The following is a 19658-nucleotide window of genomic DNA, read 5'->3' as shown; positions in this document are numbered from 1 at the left end:
GTATCAATTTAATATATTTCAGCAGGACAAATTAAATCAAAACAAATGCCCACTCCACAAGTATCTTAATTTTACCTCTCTGTGAAAACATGTATCAGATGTTTGAGACAGTCGAGAGAAAGAGGAAATACAAAGGAAATTAATATATGCAGCACTCTTGGATAATAATTACCACACAAGTGTGAAGGACAGTCTCACAAAGAAGAATGTATGCACAGAGTCACAGACCACAATGACCTCCCACACACCAAACTTCTTTAGAATTACTGAAATTATAAACAAAGTAAAAGCTCTTCTTTCCCAAACAGCCTCCTCAATGTCACTAGCTTCCACATTCTGGCTTCTGTCACTGCATCCCACACTCTCTCTGTTGCTAAGTGCTTTAGGCTTTTGCAATATGTTCTAGAGGCTCCCTGTTTCTCTCAGATCTCAAAATGTGCTATCATTTGAGAGCAGCATGTCTAGGTTTATCTGACATGGTAAGAAAAAAATTAAACTGTACAAATTGCAGCTTTCTACAGAAAATGAGAATTTCTCCATACTTAAAAAATGTCTTTATAATCTTGCATGGCCGTTCATAACACTTTGTTAGAACACATTTGCAATTCACAGTAGGATATGTGAGGAATGGGGGCACGTTATGGCTCCTGGGAATAGCTGTAACTAAAGCTTGACTGTAAGTGACAATAGCAGCATAGAGCACACAGTGCTTGCAGAGGCTTGAATCAGTGCTCTCACTGTGCTATGCAAATAAAGAAACTCATAAATACATGGAAATCACCAGAAAGGTGAAAAAAGAAGACACTACAACAGTTAAGAATTTATATAATTCCATAATTGTATTAGTAAATATTGATTGTTACATGTCTTCATCATTCTGGTTTAAACGTTGTTTGGTTTCTTACACACTTATAGCAAGCATGCCATAGCTTCTATTTAGGAGAGAATGATATTGTCACAATTATTCACCCACTGAGCTATACCTCTTTCTTTTTTGGGGGTAGGGAGGGTATATATCCTAGTGAGTGCAGCCTTTGGGCCACTGCCTTTATCTGTCCTGTGTGGAATTCAACAGCTTTCCCTGTATCCTGGGCTCTGGTACACAGCATACCTACAGTGATTGCCTGCAGGTTTTGCTGTTTCTCTTCAGCTCAGATTGTAATGAGCAACATTGGTAGTGATTAAACAACTGTCTTAAAAGCTAACATATATATTTAAATTGGGTGCACATCCTCCCGCCTTTTAGACACAAGAAACATACTAGGCATATGCTTATTTTGGCTTTGCCATATCCCAAAGCCAACTGAAGGCATAGGCAAAGTACGCTGTATTTAATTAGAAAGTAATTCAGCAAATTAGGAGTGGATCAGTAGATCAAAACAGTTGATACTGAGGCACCTCACATTTCCATTTTAAGTGTTTTGGGAGGTTATTTTGGATTATATTTAGCCTGGTACCATGAGCCATACACCTCTGCTACACACATGATTCAGAGGTTTCTGAAGAGGAACAGTGTTAGGTACAAGCTAGAGGATTTTGTGATGATGCAGCTCACATACTATTTTGGAACTTACTGTCCCCATTAGCACTAGGGTGCATTTCGAGCACATCTGGAGCAGCACTTTTGCTGTCATCTCCTTCTTAAGGAATTTAGTTTGTATGCAGCAAAACTGCTCTGAGAACTGAAACAACACACAGTAAATGGAGACAATCACATGCTTTTCCTCAGAACTGCACTACTGCCATGAAACAAATTGCTAATATAGATGTAGCCCTTTGTCAGCTGCTGAGGGCAGTGATCTGCCAAGTCCACTAGGACCCAGAAGACAAGATCAGCTATTTTCGACGGAATCTCTTCCCTCCCCATAGACCACTTCTCAACATCATTACGGTTCTCCTGTCCTTCTATCAATGCCCCATCTTCTTCCTTTTCTCACATCCATTCTGCCTACCAGGGAAAGGTCCCTGATCTGCCACACTACCAGCTGTATGGAAGATAAGGGAAGCGAACTGGGGCTGCTGAAAGATTATGCTTTTTGTAGGGTGAGGACTGACCTGAGACCTGAGCATAGAGATGCCATAGCCAAAGAGAACCAAAGGAAGAGTTTCCCTAGGGAGGGATGGGCATACATAGGTTTTGAGAAAGGACTGTTAAAGACTTGTGCCTTCATGGCTTCTAAAACTCTGCTGCTGCTGCTTCTCGCACATCAGCTTTCTCTTCCTCCATCCTCACTCAAACTCCTAAAATATCGTTGACAGTTCGCAGCACCTTAACATGCAGCACTCTTGGGAAAAGGATCCTTCTCAGCATCCCAATTTCTTACTCTTAGATAGCTCTCCTGCTACTGCTGCAAAATTTGATTAACTGGACAACTACAGAATTTTTAAAGTGATGTTTCAACAGATGCTTTCTCTCTGCCTCATTCTCCTTACACCTAGGGAAAGAGAGTTTCTTTTTAAAATTTGCCTGGCTTCTCCTGGTTCCTAGCCCTTTTCTTGCCTCTAGATATGTTCTTTCGATAAGTGTATGACATATTTTGACTCTGTTCTCACCTCCTCATGTAGTCTGGTCCTGAAACCAAAGCTGATACCTATTCTTCCTCTTAATCAAAACCTGGGATAGCATGTTCCATTGCTTGACATCTTAGAAGCCTCTGTGGAGGATTACAGTTAGAACACAGTCTACCCTACAGTGGTTTGAAAAGAGCCAGGTTATTTTGAATCAAAGAATACCAGCCCAGGCAGACATCACTCTCACCTGGGATGTAGCAACTAACAGCTACAGTGTAAGAATTAGCTGAAAAATGTGCTTGATCCCCTTCTAACTGACAAAATAACAGCAGTCACCATCCAAATCTGGGGCTAAGGCCCAGCCCAAAGATGGGAGGTGCACATAGCCCTCAAGCCCGTTCTTTACTTCCTGCTTCTTCTCCCTTGAAGCACTTGTTAAATTAAATAGATTTTACAGTGTATTCCTATGCTTAATCATCAGCTTGGTATAAATATCAACACAGTGCTGCAGAAAAGCTTGACTGTCATCATAATAGTTCCCCTGGATCACTTCAGAGCAATCACTGCACACGTAAGGAGCAGAGAGAACAAAGTTATGTGCCAGAGGACGAACAAGTGCTGTACAGCAACCATGGGAGAGCAAAATCCATAGAGGAAAAACAGTGAAGGAGGTAGTAAAGATAGGGTCACTTAGGGTCTTCCAGCTTGACTGATATAGTGGAAAAGAAGTGCCCAACAAAGAAATTACGGATTGGAATGACATGACAGCACTTGTAACATTTTCCAGATTTTTATAAGTTGAGACTGGGAAAAAGACTGGAGCGGTATCCAAAACAGTTTTGTATTCAGTTGATGGTGGCCAAAAGTCATTACTAGCTGAGAGCTGTATCTATGATTTATAAGAAACAAGCAAAAGTCCTCATCTAGTTCTTTGGCCAATATCCAATCAAAAACAAAACCAAAAAAAAAAAAAAACACCAACCACAACAGACATCAGTTTGACATCTTTGCTAATATTCTCCTACAAAGGCCAGAGATAAATGCATATGGAAGTGATCTGTATCTCACACTTAAAGGATATCAATCTAGGAAGCACTGTGACATGCTGCAGTGCTATGCTTGTATTATGGAAAGAGAACTCTCATATTCACAGACTCTTTAACTACAAATGTCTCTTTAAGGATGGTATACACAGATGCAGTGTATTCCCTTAACTCTATTCGTGGTATGTTACTAAGATACGACTGTTTCTATGGAGAGCTCACTGGTGGGCAAAATAAACTGTTTTGTTGAATTATAAAAAAGATAAATTAACTGTTTAAAACAAAAATATTGCATTAGAATGCTAATGATGTGAAATCTTGCTAATATAGAATTCCAAAAACATACTTCCCTTCTCTTTTTTTTATTTTTCCTTTTAATTTCTAGTGGCCATTTATCCTAAATTCTGTATTGTCTATAAACTGATCTAAATGAATATCTGTCCTGCAAAATACTTAACTAACTGTAACAGCCATGTTACAGTGGCTACAAAAGCTCCAACAGACCATTTGTTTGTTTTTAAAAGCAAAGTATAATTGTACAGCAGTTTACTGTGGCTTATAAGTATCTACATGACCATGAATGTGCCATGTTGTGAACAAAAGAGCTTTGAAATAGGAATGGTAAATGCAAAGAAGAAGAGAACAAGTAAGTGCATTAAATAAAGCTCAGCATTTAATTTTAACATGCTTCTGTGGTAGCAGATAGACTCTACAGCTGACAAGTAATAGATATGTGGGGGTTTGTGGCATTCCTGCTACTTTCTTGTTTATAGCTCTAATTATTTTACACTGTGCTGAAACAGACCTTGAAAAATGATATACTTGACTTAGAGAACATTTTAGTTGATCAATCAACAATTTGGCAAAGTAAACAGCAAGAAACAACACAAAAAGAGATAAGAGGGGAATTCTACAGTTAAACCAATTGGAATTTATGTGAGTGACCTTTTCCTTCTTCATCTTTACATCTGTAGAAATTACTCATTTCATCTGAAGATGTGCTTTGATATTTTCAGGGTCAGACTCAGAAATATTCCGTATGTTACATATTAGTTTAATCAATTGCCTTTTGTCACCTACAATATGTAATTACCCTGCTTTTTCAGCAGTTGGCTTTTAGAAAGGTCTCAATAATAACAACATAGAAAAGAAAATAATACATTGTTAAAACTGGATCCTGTATAACCAAAAGCAGCCCTACAGACCCTCAGTGAGCAGTTCAGGTGATACAAACAGGCCAAACCAGCCAAATTATCTGCAAGACATCGTGATTATGTTAAAATTCCTGAGACTTAGAATAGGAAACTGATCTCTTTTTTTTATTCACCTTCCAATTTTGGAGTCTTTATCAGAAAATCAGTTTGTGCCCAAATAAATGTGTGGGATAATTAACCCACACAGCATCAAGGTTAAAGTTCAACCTTAAATGCACATCAAAAACATAACATTTCTCTTATAAGTGCCAGCCATGGCAGAGGAAGCTTTTCTTCCCATGAGCAGACAGAAACTGCCACCTATTCCTTTCCATTTTTTTTTTTTTTTTTTTTTTTTGCCATTTTTATATTTTTTTTCTCTCTCCTTTGCCTGCAGTCTTCCAAGTCCAGGACCAACATATGAACACACACATGGCTGCCTAAGGCAGGAGGATTCATGACAAAACAAAAATCTACTGGAGCCTGATCAATCTGACTGCGCTGACTGAAGAAATTGCTGAGCACACGATTTTGTCCTTCTGTCTAGGAGAGGGTCCTACCTGCGTAGGAGGCGTGGCAGAAGACAGCAGGCATCTGACTCACCTGCCCATGTCCTCTCCTCACTAGTGGTTGAAGCTAATTGCCACAGCATTCAGGGAAACAGGTAAGGTCCCTGTCTCCGCTCCCTCAGGGCGTAACAACTTCCATTAGAAGGGCAGGGTAGCCGACTGGGGCAAAAATATTTTAAACAGTAATGTCTGCATTCTTGTCCCGTATCTTCCCTCTTCCATTCTCTTTCATTCATCCTCAGCGCTCCTCTGGTAACCCTTCTCCTACCTTAGTGCTTCTTTTGAATATACTATCTCTCACTAACATCTCAAAAGTTACCATTATAAATTTGAAAGAGGCCTGCCAGACAGCTGCCACTGCACAAAAGACTCCAAATGCAGCTGACCTAAGTATGAGCAGGGAAGTCTCTATTACGTAACAAATTCTCTGCACAGGAATAATACAAGCTATACACTCAACTTGCTGTGCAAGTATTGAACAATGCATACACTACCCAGCAGCCTACATTTCTCTAAATCCACTTCACTCTGTCCCCTGATTTCCTTTACGTTACATTTCCTTTACATCGCCAACATTCACTTCATATGCTGGCTCCATTTTCACGTGCTTTTTCTCGTATTCTTTGTACTTTCTACGTCAGGTTTTAGCTCCTGTCTCACCTATTTTATGCCCGTATCTCTGCACACCTTCCTGTCCAGTGTTACAAATAAAAATCTGAGAATGATTAAGTTTCATCTTCATTGGAACAGATACTATCTTTATTAGAACAAAATTCATTTTTATATAATGAGATTACAGGAAGGTAACCAGCTGTCATGACTGAAAGCAATTTTACTTTAGTCCCAAAACTCTCTGGAGATAACAACCATTAAAATAAGGAAAAAATCAGGAGTTTGACACCTATAATCTTGTCACTGCGGGAGTCTCTGTGTATTTTTGTGCTTTATTTTCAAAACCACTAAGTACTTTGAATTGGCAACAGTACAAATGTTCTGAAAGACTTACTGATGGCATTTCTAATCAGTTCAGTGAGTAATGACTTCAAATTTCTATGAAGCAATTTATTTGCAAGGAAGAAGGGAAAAAAGGTGCTTGTGCTTCTGTCTGAGATAGTCAGCCTGCATGGAAAAAAAAAAAAGAGAAGAATAGGAGCCTCTTCTTCAACCGTTTCATATTTCTGTTTCATAAAGGAGAGAAGTGTATCCCTAAATGCATACTTGAAAAAGAGAAGCAGCAGAGGTGTGTGTACACTGCTGGCCTGCTTTCATTACTTCCAGATCTTCATTGCTTCACCCAAATTCTTTTCACCAAACAGTTTTACTCTCCAACGCAGAATTCAAACAATATACCAAAAAAAAAAAAAAAAAGAAAGAAAGAAAGAAAAAGAGGTTCTTTCACCAACTCTAGGCTATGGTTTCTACTGCAGAAACCTATCATTTTTAGAAAATCTCTACAAAAAATATCTCACCATTTCCTACCTGAATATGATAATGGTACAGGCTTGGGTAAGCCTAGTATCTGTTTTTGAAAAGCAGGCTGTCCTGTTTTAAGAATAGAATTTCAGAGCAGTACCAGAGAAATAAAAGAGTGTCTGCCATTTGTTTGCTAACTGGGGCAGAAATGTGCAGAGTCTCCCTCCTTGCTTTTAATTTCCTTGCCAAAGGCTTGACCTAACACTTGCTCAAGTCAATGGAAAGACTTTATTGATATTAATGAGAGTTGCATTGTACAGGAAAAAAAATCAAGGAATGAAGTCGGATTCTGTTCCCCCCACTAAAAGAGTGCCCCATAGCTACAAAATAGACATAACCATTAGCCACCTCTTATGTCTAAGTTTCAGAAATGTTGCATGTAAATAAAAACATTAACTCAAATGTTGTAAAGACATAAATGATTATGTACATGAATGATAAGCTATTTTCAATATTCAGTGGCATAATGTAAAGGAAATGAACTAGCATTTAACTAGCATTTTGATAGGATGTTGTGAAATTACATGTGGGAGCTGGAAGATTAAGCAACATAAAGGAAAATTAGATAATGATAATACATGACATATATATCATATATGATTAATGTATGTGTATATATATGAAGTAAGATGAGAGAGGTAAGGGAATAAAAACACAGGAATACACAGACTTTTATAGCTGAGATTAATGGCCATATAGGTAATATTAATTTCTCCAGTAGCTGATCAGTGCCTAATCAGTACAGCTACACAAATGCAAATCTCAAGTTTAGACAATAAACACACCACTTTTGCACTTTTGGGATCTCTCCCCTGCTTGAAAAACAGTTAAGTGTCACAAGAACAAATAGTATCTTTCTCTGTTTCTATCTGGAGTATACAATGCAGTCATGTGAATGACCAGTCATCAGCTTGTCAAATCAGGGAATATTACCACTGTAGAAATGGCTGTACTTCTTGCTGAAGTTATCTGGCAGAAAAAATACAAAGTTTTTTGGTTCTTTAAAGGACAACTTTCTTCATGTTGCCATTTCCTGCTTCCATTCATTTAAAGAGGAAGGGGTTTGGTCTTCCAGTGACGTTAGAGAATCTTTTAAAAAAGATTTACATTTTTAGCCTAGAGGTCTGCAGGTATTACTTTGATCTGAATTCAGGTAACTTGGAAAATACCTTATATGAATACCAGCTTGGTATAAGAATGCAAGAAACTCTCTGAATTTGATTATTTTACATGGTTTGGAGATTTGTGTAGGTAGAAGATGATCATTACAGAAAGGAGTGCTACACAGACTGATATATAAATAGCTCTTGCTGGGAGCAGAACAATAGCTCTGTTTCTTCTCTCAGAGCACAGATACAATTAGTTAGAGGATATTGCATTCTTTAGACATTTTTGGTATCCAATAGAAAAAGAACAATTGCATTTCAAAACAAAATATTGTATTTGAAAATCATTTCCCCTTTTAATTACCTGCCAAGACTTTCAGTCTTTCCCCTGCAAATGAGCACATCCCTTGTAGTGGAGCACAATGCTTTCCCACACTGCTGGAGGCTTGTGAGGTCACCGACTCCTGCTGCTCCAACACACAATCCTGAACTTAGGTCTTTGCAGGAAAGTAACTGCTTTCCGCAGCCACTGTTTTAAAATACGTATGTTCCTCTAATGTTTGCATCTATCATTAGGTGGACTTCACTGATTTAACTTCTACACTTTTACTGTCACACAGTAACTGTTCTATAAATGCTGAGGCAAAGCCAGTGTATTCATATTCAAAGCAGGAAATCTCAGTCCCCTGATGACACTGTATTCCTCTTGCTGTATTTATATTCTAACGGCTGATGTAGATTTCATCATTTCGTCCAGCAGCAATAATTCATTCCCTGCAGTTTATGCGTACACCGTTCTCACTGTCTTAGAGAACAGACCTATTGTATTCATCAGCCAATCCATTTTAAAACTACTTTAAAATATTAATAATCATGGTTAGCTAGATGGAAATACGATTGATTGCTACATATTCCACTAAATTATAAGACAAATCAATAGCTAGAGTTATAAACCTAGTCTCATGGGATAAACTAATCAAAATCAGTTCCTATATTTCAAACTTGTTCGTCACAGTATCTTGTTTTTGTTGTTGTTTGCATAGATGTGAAAATCCTTCTCTGAGATCACCATAGAATGGTAGGATACAAAGGCCAAATATACATCAAGTGTACTGTTACAGACTCTTCTCTGTTAACAACTTGTCATTCTCCTCACTATAAGTGGAAAACCTTAAAATACTCTCACTGCACTATGACTAGGGTTGATCCATTATTTTTGGATGGCTCATCCTAACTGCTCATTTTTTAGTTTCTTATCTTGTTTGCCGTAATTATTTTTCCTGTTACAGCAGGTATGTCAGTGGCAGGCATGAATATGTGTAAAGTAACATAAACATAGCAGGAGTATTGCTATCTTACTAGTATTTTTAATACTTGAAAACAAAAACACAACTTATTAAACTTTCCAACCTACCTTCTCCCCTGTACTTCCTTTATAGAACATAATTTACTTGGGTGCTCTGCAGTACATATACTATTATTGTGCAGTCTTGAGAACTTGTTCTACAAACCAAGTATGTAATAACAAACTTGCATACAATCATTTATAATGATATTACTTACCCAAAATAGCCTTCAATTTGAGTAAGATAAAAGACGCATCATCTTGTTAGCATTCAAAGCTCAGGAGAACTGGTAGATCTAGCAAGAACTGGTAGGTCCTGAGCTTTAAAGGAGATCAGAGTGAGGGTTATCTTCGCATTGCCAAGAAGTTCAAAGCTTGAATGTCTGCTTTCTCTGTGTTATTAAAAATTCCACAAGTTTTGCAATAGTAAGCTTGCTATCCTACATCTTGAACAAATTCAAAAAGAGCTCAGTAATCACATTTTGTCTCTATAAACTTCCAGTGAGCTTCTGAGTCATGTTTACTGCTTTTTATCCTAAACTGATTCCACCCAAAGCACATCAGCATGAACAAAATGAGTTTGTATGTACATATGAAGTGGTTCGATGCTTGCACTCCTTTTTTAGACAAAGAGCAAGTTACTTCTGTTTACTGGGAAACATACTCTTGTATGTTCTGGTTCATTTATGCTGCTGGAAGGGTGCAATGGAGCTGGAAGTAGGGGAATTCGCAGCTGGCACAGCTCCTGGGAACACAGCTCCCACTCGCCGGCTGCAGAGGACGGCTGGCCAGAGCGAGCTGCACATGCAGTTCCTCAGCATCAGGAGCCAGCTGCTGTAAATCCAAATAGACAGCAGTCCCCACCTAGGTGCAGAATAGCACAGACCTGCCTGAAGCATGGTGGGGCTTTAGCCTCTCTCCATGCCTACAGCAGAGGTTTGGCAAAGCACGGCCTGGAAAGATGTGCGAGTTCTTCTCAAGGGGAACGTGACGCTAGGCCTGGCATATTCAGTCACTAAGGTCTGCAAAACAGCTCGAGACCCGTTTTGACAACAGGCCCTGTGCTTGCTACGCTGTGCTTTGGCCAACAAAAAAGCAAAATTCAGCCCTAAATGTATCTATGGCTTAGTACTTGAAGTTCAAACATGTCACTGTAGTGACAATGTCACTTAAGTTTTGGACTTCTTGTTTTGTTCTTTGTATAGTGGAAAACAACAGATAGTGGAGAACAAATGGCTCAAGGGACTAGTTTTTCATGTTTAGATCTTGTCCAGTAGGACAGAAAACTTAAGAAGAAATTTAGGGATGGAAAGGACTGAGGAGTGAGGAAATGCGAACTGGGTCATTTTGAAGGGAAAAGTACTGTAAATGAAAAAGCAGGAAGGAAGTGCAGTTGATGCTGACAGCAACAGCGAGGAACGCAGTTGGGGTGGTACACAGACAGTGAATGCAGGAGACAAAGAAAACACTGCAGTAAACATGGGGAATCAATCTGCAAGAGCTACACGGCTTCCCTTAACTTCAGCTGCTGGCTGAGCAGGGTCCAGGGTGGGACGGGGACGGGACCCAAATAGCTCCTGAGCTACATCACCAAGGGGAACCCCGGCGGCGGCGGGCGGCAGCCCCCGAACGCGCCGATGCCGCCCGCCTTGCCCTGCCCTGCCCGAGCGGCGGCGGCGACGGCCCGTTCTGGTCCCACCGCCCCGCTCCGGCCCCACCGCCCCGGGCAGCGCCCGGCCGCCGCCGCCGGCGCCCGAGGGAGCGCGAGGGCAGCGGCCGCCGGCGGCCGCCCCAGCCCCCGCCCGCCGCTGCCGCCGCAGCCGCTAGGTGTCGCCCGGGCCCCGGCCTCCCCCGCGGCCCCTCCTGCGCCCCGGCGGCCGCGGGGGCCGTCTCAGCGCCAGCCTGGGCGCGGGCGGCGGCGCGCAGCGCAGACACGCAGCGCGGCGCGGCTCGGCCCGGCTCGGCCCTGCCCTTCCCCGCGCGCCCCCGGCGGTGACGCAGCGCCCCCCGCGCCGCTCTCGGCACCGAGCGGCCGCCCGGGCGGCTCGGGCAGCGCCGGCGGCGACTCCGCGGCGGCGAGGCGAGGGCTGCGGCGGCGCGGGCGGGCGGAGCAGCCATGTTGGAGCGGGGAATAAAGTGACTTTCCTCGGGGCGGCGGCAGCGAGGGGAGGGGGCGCTCGGCTCCCGGCGGCGGCGGAGAAGGAGGGGAAGGAGAAGGGGGAGAGGAACCGCCCCCGGCCCCGCGGAGCCCCGGCGCTGCTGGTGAGTTGCGGCCGCGCATTGTGTGCAGCCGCCCGGGCGCGGGTGCGCGGCGGCGGCGGGAGATTGGGGCCTGGCGAGCGGCGGGTCTGGGCCCCGCGGGGGCGGGGGGTACCCGGCGGAGGTGCGGGGGCCCGGGCCGAGGGGCCGCCCCGGGGCAAGGGGGCCGCCAGGCTGCGCCCTGCGCGGCCGCGGCGGGCTGCCGGGCCGCGTCCCGCCGGGGCCTGGGGGCAGCCAGCACCTCGGCCGGGCTCGTTCTGGTCTGGCGCGTTTCTCTCGCTTTCCCTGCGGCCCCGGCTGCGCCCGTGACCTTCCTTGCCGCCGCCTCGGAGGCTGCTGGGCGCTGACGGTCCCGGCCGGCAGCTTCTGGGAGCTGCTTTCCCTGCCGGTGCGCAGCGCCGCGGCCCTGCGGCAGGCCGGGGCCCCGCTGCGCGGGGAGGGCGGGCGGGCGGGCATCGGCCGCCCCCGCCCCAAGCCTTCGGCGGAGCCTCGCCGTGCCCGCGGGTGCTGGCGGCCCGCGAGGGAGGGCGCCGCCGCCTCGGGGCGTGCGGACCTGGCGCCCGCTTTGTCTCTCCTCGCTGCAGCGGCTTAAACCCGGTGCTGGCTTTGGCAGCCGCTCCGCGGTGGGGAGCGGCGGCGTGGGTGTTGCGAGGAAAACCGGGCTGAGGTATATCGTCGTCCAGACTGAATAACTTCACTTTTTGCGTGCTTTTCTTTTGGTAAACAGCATCTTTCTTTTTTCTTTTTTTTCCCCTTTTCATCCCCCCCCTTCATAATTTAACTGAAGATCCCAGCCAGCTTTTTTTTTTTTTTTTATCTGCCCTGCTGTAGGCATGAGGAGGGGAAGCCTGGTTTGACATTCTTCCACCCCCCGCCCCTTTCCTTTCTCATTGTATTAGTGGAACTGGAAAGTAGTCGACCAAAGGTTAAATACTTGGAAGATTTGGGACTGAATAAAGTGTTTTAGAAACTAGGCCTAGTACCACATTCAGGCTTGTTTCCATATTGGAGTTGTCTGAAAAATGAAGTAGGTGATCCGGCATTTTATATGCTTAAGATATTAAAGAAACTGAGATATTGCTTTATTATAGGTATTCTGCATTCTCGTTGCCCAGCTCCTGTTATTTATATGTATACTTCAGTAGGTGATGAGAGAAAAACTTGTTTTGAATAACAAGCACAAAAACCAGGGATATGAATTGGGTCTGCGCACATTCATGTTGAAGAGTTTGCAAATTGCATTCTCTGTTGTCTGAACAAAATTATAGTTTGAAAGTAAAGGCTCGGGTTTTTTTAAGCTTGACTAAGGATGTAATGCCCTAATTGATCTTTTTTAATAGATAAAACACCATTAATACGCAGTGAAATATTTAGTATGTAATTTCAAATGTAGTCAGATTGAGAATAACTGAAAAACAGAGCAGGGCTGGTTTTTGTTTATCTTCTCAATTGCACAGGCTTCAATTTTTTCATAACATTATAATGTAAAAAAATATGACAAATCTTAGGATGCTGCTTATGACACGTGTATTAAGATGTTCTGTATGCCTATGTTACTATTAAAATATGAAGCTCTTACATTAGAACAATGCAGACTTTTTGAATGGATTATTGTGTAATAATGTGTAAATTCTTCTAACTTCTTAAATAACTACCTGCTGGTGGAAGAAGAAGAAAAATTTGTTTCTTTAGTCTCAATAAGTTTTGGTTCTGTATAGTATATCTGAATAGACCCACCTTAAAAGTGTACCCAGGAAAAGCTTCCGTGGAGACTAATTTCAGTGAACATCCTGTGTTAAAATCTTTCTTGTAAATTCTTTTTACCCTCTCTTCACTTTTCGGTGAAAGCTGTTGTTATTTCACACACTGATTGGCTTTTATTTGCTAGTCAACATGACTATTCAGCTTTTTTTTTTTTAAGGCATATATTAATCTTGTCTCTCCTGATATATAATCTGGTACCTTGAAAATGGACAGCATCATGTCCAAAAATCAAGCTCAGTAATAATAAAGCTTTTCTAGTGCAAACTCACTTTCTGAATTGCACTAAATGTTGTTCATAGTTCTTAAGTTACAAATATCTTAAGTTCTTAGCTATGTGCTTTTTTTAACACTTGCATCTTTGCTCAGTAAGCTCTGAATATGTATCTAATGATGCAGCTGGACACCACTGTAATCAGTGACACTTCAGACTTTGCTATAAAACATTACTCCACAACCTGAGCTTGTAAAATACTTTTGAAAGGCCAAGTGTTTATTCAACAGTTCTGTGATTTTTATTCTATTTATAGTGTTTAGTGTTACACCTCACATTTAAAGAACAAATTAAAACACTTTATCACTATTGATCATTTTTCTTTCTTGCAATACAGGTAAAGTTTGTAGTGACTTTTTTCCTTTTAAGAATAAGAACTGGATTTTTTTTTTTGTGCCAACTCATATGTGCCAATAATTTATAATTTGTGTTAGAAATTATTTTGCTTGGGTGTTAGGGCTAGAAGTATTTTACACTTAAAATTATTGGATAGTGATCAAAATACTGGATTTTTCTTATTTTAAGACCTTTATTAAAAAAAGTCAGGTCTCTAGATGTCTTAATAAATGTTTCCTATCCTGCAGTAGATGCCTTCAGGGGCCCAGTAACATTTCTCCATGTGAACCAGAAAAGAACAGTTACTGTCTCCTCCAGAAACACTAGGTTCCCAGAAATACCCGTTAATGGTGTGGGATGGTTTCTGTTTTGTGTGCATTTTGTGCAGTGTGTGTGATATACTTCTGGTAACTATTTCCATGAAGAGTGAGAGTGAGTGCTCATTTGGTCAAACTTCTGTAGCAAATATAAATCCATATATGCACACTCTTACTTACCTAACCTAATGGGCTGATAATTCTTACAGAGCTTTTGACTTCCTGAACTCATCTTGGGGGAAGTATCAACTTAGCAGTTCAATGGAAATGACTGACTAGAACATCTGTAAACAGCAGTTTAAACCCCAAGCATTTAACCATTGATGTGGATGGTCACAATGAACAAACAAAACTGGAATTTGGTCTAGCTTGCCAACTTGGAGCACAAGAACATTAAAAAAGATTTCTACTTCAATTCTGTGATCGAGTTGTATGGAAAACAGTAGCTTTAGTGGATACATAGATGAGATAATTTGCATCAAATTAACTTTAGAAAAAATTATTTAATTTCTAGTTTTTGCACATCTATGCATAGTCAATGAAATTCTAAGTTTCACTGAAAGAGCTAGTGAATATTGCTTATGTAATTAAAATGACACACTGAAAGAGCTAGTGAATATTGCTTATGTAATTAAAATGACACACTGAAATAGCACAGAATTATAGGCTTAGGCTATGAATATGGACAGTATGAAGAAAGGACATGGTTTTAAAAAGATGATTTCTAATACAGGCTTTACAGTATTTTTGTATTTCTACTTGGTTGGAAAGCATCAGTTGTTATTGGAGAAAGTATAAAGTCATGCAGGAATACAGATTTATGTTTAGAGCTGGCCACATTGTGGGAGTATGTATTTCATGCTGTTACATGAAATTGTGGAAACTGCAGGAGGAGTTAATTGGGTCATTTAATGGTTTCCCTGCCAATACAGAACTGTGAGTGCATATTTCTGTTGCATTTACTGATGTATTTTGAAGTCCCCAGATGATAAGGCTTTTGCTGCTTCCTCGGCGATCATTATACACTATGTCTGACTGTGTTATAAAATATTATAGACACAGTTATTGGAAATCATTGTGTGTGCTTTACTGTCGTATTTAGGGTTTTGAGGTCTAGTACGTCCTTTTAAAGAATTAGAGGTTGAGAAATTTCTTTCAATAGGGAACATGAGGTTCATAACATAGGATGCTATGTATAAGCATGAATGGTATAGAGGGGAAAAAAAGCATAGCATGATCGAGAAATGTAGCAGAGAATGAAGAAATAACTGCGCATCTTTTCTACCTACTTATTCCTATAGTAATTTAAAAGTACGCTAAGTTGAAGAATACATTTTTATCCTAGGTTTTAGCTGTGATCTTTTTTCTTTTTGTTTTTTTTTTTTTTTTTTATCTATGTTTTCTGGAACAACTCATTGTGCATATGTTATGATGAACAAGATTATACCAGGACACACTCAAAAACAGAAGCAGTTTTGTATTTATACTTTCGGCCACAGTTGTTGTCTGTCTTTATGTTTTAGATTGGTATTTCTAGATATCTCATGTAAGTGAATGTTTCTATGTTCTTTCTAATTATGTTTCATATAATTATAATCCGTTCCTCACAGTTGCTCTCCTTTTTATCACTGATGCTGTTTCCAAAGATTGGAAGAGGTGCATGATGGGCTCTGATTTTTTTTTTTTTTTTTCTTTTTTTCACTGCTATGTTTTGTCAGCTTCACTAAAGGCACTTGCATGCTTTCAGTTTGTGTGGGAATTGGCAGGATCGTGACTGTTTTCTTCTGGACTCTGTGGATTAGGAAAGTTTGCAGGATTCTAGCTGTACTGATAGGCTTATGTCATAGTGAGCTTTTAAAATTTAGGCAGCCTTATTTCAGAAATGATTCTTTTCAAATATTTTTGACTTCCTACTCTGCTTATATTACTAATACAGAGGTATCTCGATGTGTTTGTGTTTTGTTCAGATATGTGAATAAACCTTTTTATGCAGCACTCATTACTGTGAACTTCAATAAATGTTATCTTTAATGGGTGCTAATTGATGTTCGCTAAAGTTAAGGTTTATGGGAAATTCAAAATTACTGGGAATTATCAAAGAATATTATTTAGCAGAAAGCCCATTATCCAGTAATTGAGAGAAAACTGTTTGGATTAAAAGTTACAGTGGCATATGGGAGTAAAGAAACCAATTTAAGAAAGTGTGAAGAAGCTGAAGTAAATTAGTATAATTGGTAAGAGAAGCTGAAGGCCATGATGAGGGGAACCCATGCTGTCACAGGCAGACAATAAGGCAGGATGCATTTGAAGAAGAAAATGAATTCTAACAATGCTGTTAGTCTATTAAACATGCTGTGGAAAATGTTACCATTTGATGATATTCAGAAGTCAATGTTCATTAAGTACTTCTGTATTGAGGAGTAAAAGCAGATGATAGTCACATAAGGTGCTTTGAAACACTTTCTAAGAAACCTTGGGGTGTCGGAACAGCAGCTACTGAAGTTCCGTGGTAAGGATTGTAGAAGGTTCACAGAGGCACTTTCTGGAGTATTAATGATGTTAATGTTTTTCAACATGTCTTAGAACATTGAGAAATTCCGGAATTCTGGCACAACTTCAGGTTTTTTTTCAGTGTTTTTAAAAGTTAGCAATATGCAAAGTAATGGATATGAATCTTGACAGAGCAAGAGCTTGAGGAAAGAGTTTTTGCTGTTCAGCATGGATTTATAGAAGCTTGATCTTGTCAAATTAACTTTTTATTCTCTTGATAAGATTACACACTTGCGTGACAATGTTTGTATTACAGACTTCTGTAAAACTTCTTACTTAGTTGTTATTTGATAGTTTGTTTAAGAAACTACAGTGATTGAGTGTCTATGTATTAAATGGTTTAAAATATGGCTGATAATGTGAATCAAATGGTTAACTATAAATAGTTACGGTTATGTAACTAAGTGTGATGAGGACTCATCATTATCTGTTTCTGAGGGAGTGCTGGAAAATCTGCTCAGTGCATGCTGTCAGACATTTTCACTAATGAAGCAGAAGAAAGTGAAAACTGCTCATCGTTTTTGTGGAATGCACAAAATTGAGAAAACAATAGATACTACAGAATGGGTCATTAGTGGATGCTTAGAAAAATGGCAATTTCCTGAATGTTCACTTCATGTGACATTTTATGTCAGGCTCTAAAAGGTTGAACACAGTATGTTAGCTTTTAAAGTAATTTTTTTTAATGTATTTTAAAAAATCAAATACAGCTGATTATTAATAGTTAGCTTTTGGTTTGGGGATTCTTTTTGTAAAATGTTGGAATAGTTTCTCACATGTAATATAGGACAGGTATTCAATTTTGATCTGCTTTTGGTATATGGTTTGAGGGGAATCTTGTTTCAAAGACATAGCATTCATTTATAATATACAAAAGCAAGAGAGTCAGTCATGAAACAATTACTTTTTATTACACTTCCACCAATTTTCTGTATTTCTTAAAGCAAAATTCAATTTCTAAATCTAGGATTCAGAAACGTACTGTGTAGTCCAATTAAGTTGTGGTTGTATATGTTTAACTGAGGAAAATAAAAAGCTGTTCTGTCACCCATCCCTAGTTTATTGCAAGAATAGCATCCTTTATTCTTCCTCTGTTTATCGAGATCTAGTTGTCAGAAACCATAATTGCATATTTAAATATGCAAGAGGGCTGTTCTCTTCTTAAGTACCGTTCAGTCTTTAAAGCTTTGTCATACATATCTTAATACATTGGTTAAGTATCTGCTTGTAAAAGTATTTCATAGTTTAGTTAAATTTACTCTGAAAACTAAATATAAAACTTGGGTTTTCTTTATGATTATGAGAGCCTAAACTTGGATTTGTGCTGCCTGTGATTAACTGTGTTGCTCTATAAACAATTTAAACTGGCATAAATTTGGCACTGTTGCTTAAAGTGGTGGTTTGTGTTCCCTTTTCCTGGCTGCTCTCATCTGTAAAAAAGGCTACTGCCTTTTTTATATAAACAGGTGTTTCTGTGGCCATTTGATGGCCATATTGGAGGACTTATTAAGGTTAAAATTGGTATTTTTTGTTTCAACTTTAGTTTTGTTTTTACATGTAAGTAATAGTTATTTTCTGCAGAATCAGTGGCAGAACAGAAATTTGTAATTATTTATTTTTAAAAATATCCTGAGCAGATAGGAGGGGAAACTTCCTGTAGTGCAGAGAGGAAAGAAGGTCATCAGCTGCTAAATATATCAAACATATATGCTCTATTAAAGTCTTTTAAAAATGGACTGTAAAACAACAGTACAGAGACTTACTTTGGTATTGAATGAGAAGGAAAAATGGGAAATAATTGCTGAAAAATACCTTATTAGATTTCATAGTCAATTTTAAATATATATCTATCTTAGAGATTGGAATTATAAAACAGGATTTTTAGTGTGAAATTGTTGATGTTGGAGGAAAGAATATGTAAGGAAGCTGAAAGCCAAAATCTTTCGTAAAAGTAATATTTGAAAGATGAACTACATAAGCTGAAATTGAGATATACTAGGAGTTCAAAAGAAATCTCTGAATAGACAGTAGTTTAAAAAAAGCTAATTACTGAAGTTGTCGTATTTTAAAGAGACCTGATAGGGAAGTTGTGCTGGGTCCATGTCCTTTTTGAATAGACGATCACCTCAGGAGAGACAAGAAGAAATCTTTGAGTTCACTCAAACTACGTTTTGGATTTAAATCTTTAAATTTTACACTGAGTGTTCTTGAAAATAGTTTTATTTCTAACCTACACATTATTCAAATAACACAATTTCAGAGGTAATACCAAAAGTTTAAGATTCTCCATGGTATTTCATGACCTTTGTCAACGTGATTCAGTAGGTTATAGCAAAGAAGCCAAATATTTTAAAGCTTATGCTATTTACCTTCAGGATTAAACAAGATAAACAGCTTATAGTGTTCCCATTTGCACGAGTCACTGTATTTTTAAACCTGCTGATTGTAATACTAGGTTGTTTATTAGGGAATTCAGTTAACCTGAATGTTTTATTATGTCTTGTTTCTGATTCATCTGGATATAATTCTTATGAAATATTTGCTTTTATAAGCCAAAAATTGTGTTAAAAATGGATTTAGGCAGAGGAAGGCACTTTGATATTAAGCATACTCCTTTTTTTTTTTTGGACTGCAAAGGAAAAATAACATAATGATGTGTGATAATTAATTTGCTGGGCAGGTATATGCTTTTCTTGGAGTGTGCAATTTCTGTATTTTAGGAACAGTACCAAGTAGGTTATCTGTTCTGAAAGTAAGGAATTGATGTGCTTTGGTAGTAGCTTAGTTACTGTATTTTAAAAATGTGTTTGTTTGCAGTGTGTTTGTTTGCAGTGTGTGTATAAAACATAAAGTGTGTTTAATCAAGTGTTCTGAACCTGCTTCCTTTAAAATTAGATTTTTTTTCAGTGTTCTTATGTGGG

At 39.6% G+C, this 19658-nt stretch overlaps 2 protein-coding genes across 4 annotated transcripts in view; one reads left to right on the top strand and one right to left on the bottom strand.

Annotated features, from left to right (window-relative positions):
* Positions 1–11955, bottom strand: part of CFAP54 (cilia and flagella associated protein 54) — a 146289-nt gene extending 134334 nt beyond the window's left edge. Inside the window, 1 exon segment of the mRNA XM_062573225.1 lies at positions 11615–11955. Within this exon segment, the coding sequence (XP_062429209.1) occupies positions 11615–11955 (341 nt within the window).
* The window catches only part of CDK17 (cyclin dependent kinase 17), a 95357-nt gene continuing 87027 nt past the window's right edge, over positions 11329–19658 (top strand). Inside the window, exon 1 of one of the 3 annotated variants that reach the window (XM_062585624.1) lies at positions 11329–11502. The gene's annotated coding sequence lies outside the window, so the exon portion shown is untranslated. The remainder of the gene's footprint in view (positions 11503–19658) is intronic. The other 2 variants (XM_062585633.1, XM_062585641.1) reach the window with 2 other exon arrangements.

Source organism: Rhea pennata, chromosome 1, assembly GCF_028389875.1.
Source record: "Rhea pennata isolate bPtePen1 chromosome 1, bPtePen1.pri, whole genome shotgun sequence".
Lineage (NCBI taxonomy): Eukaryota > Metazoa > Chordata > Aves > Rheiformes > Rheidae > Rhea > Rhea pennata.
The sequence above is the reverse complement of the archived record's forward strand: the minus strand, read 5'-3'. Positions and strand labels throughout refer to the sequence as shown.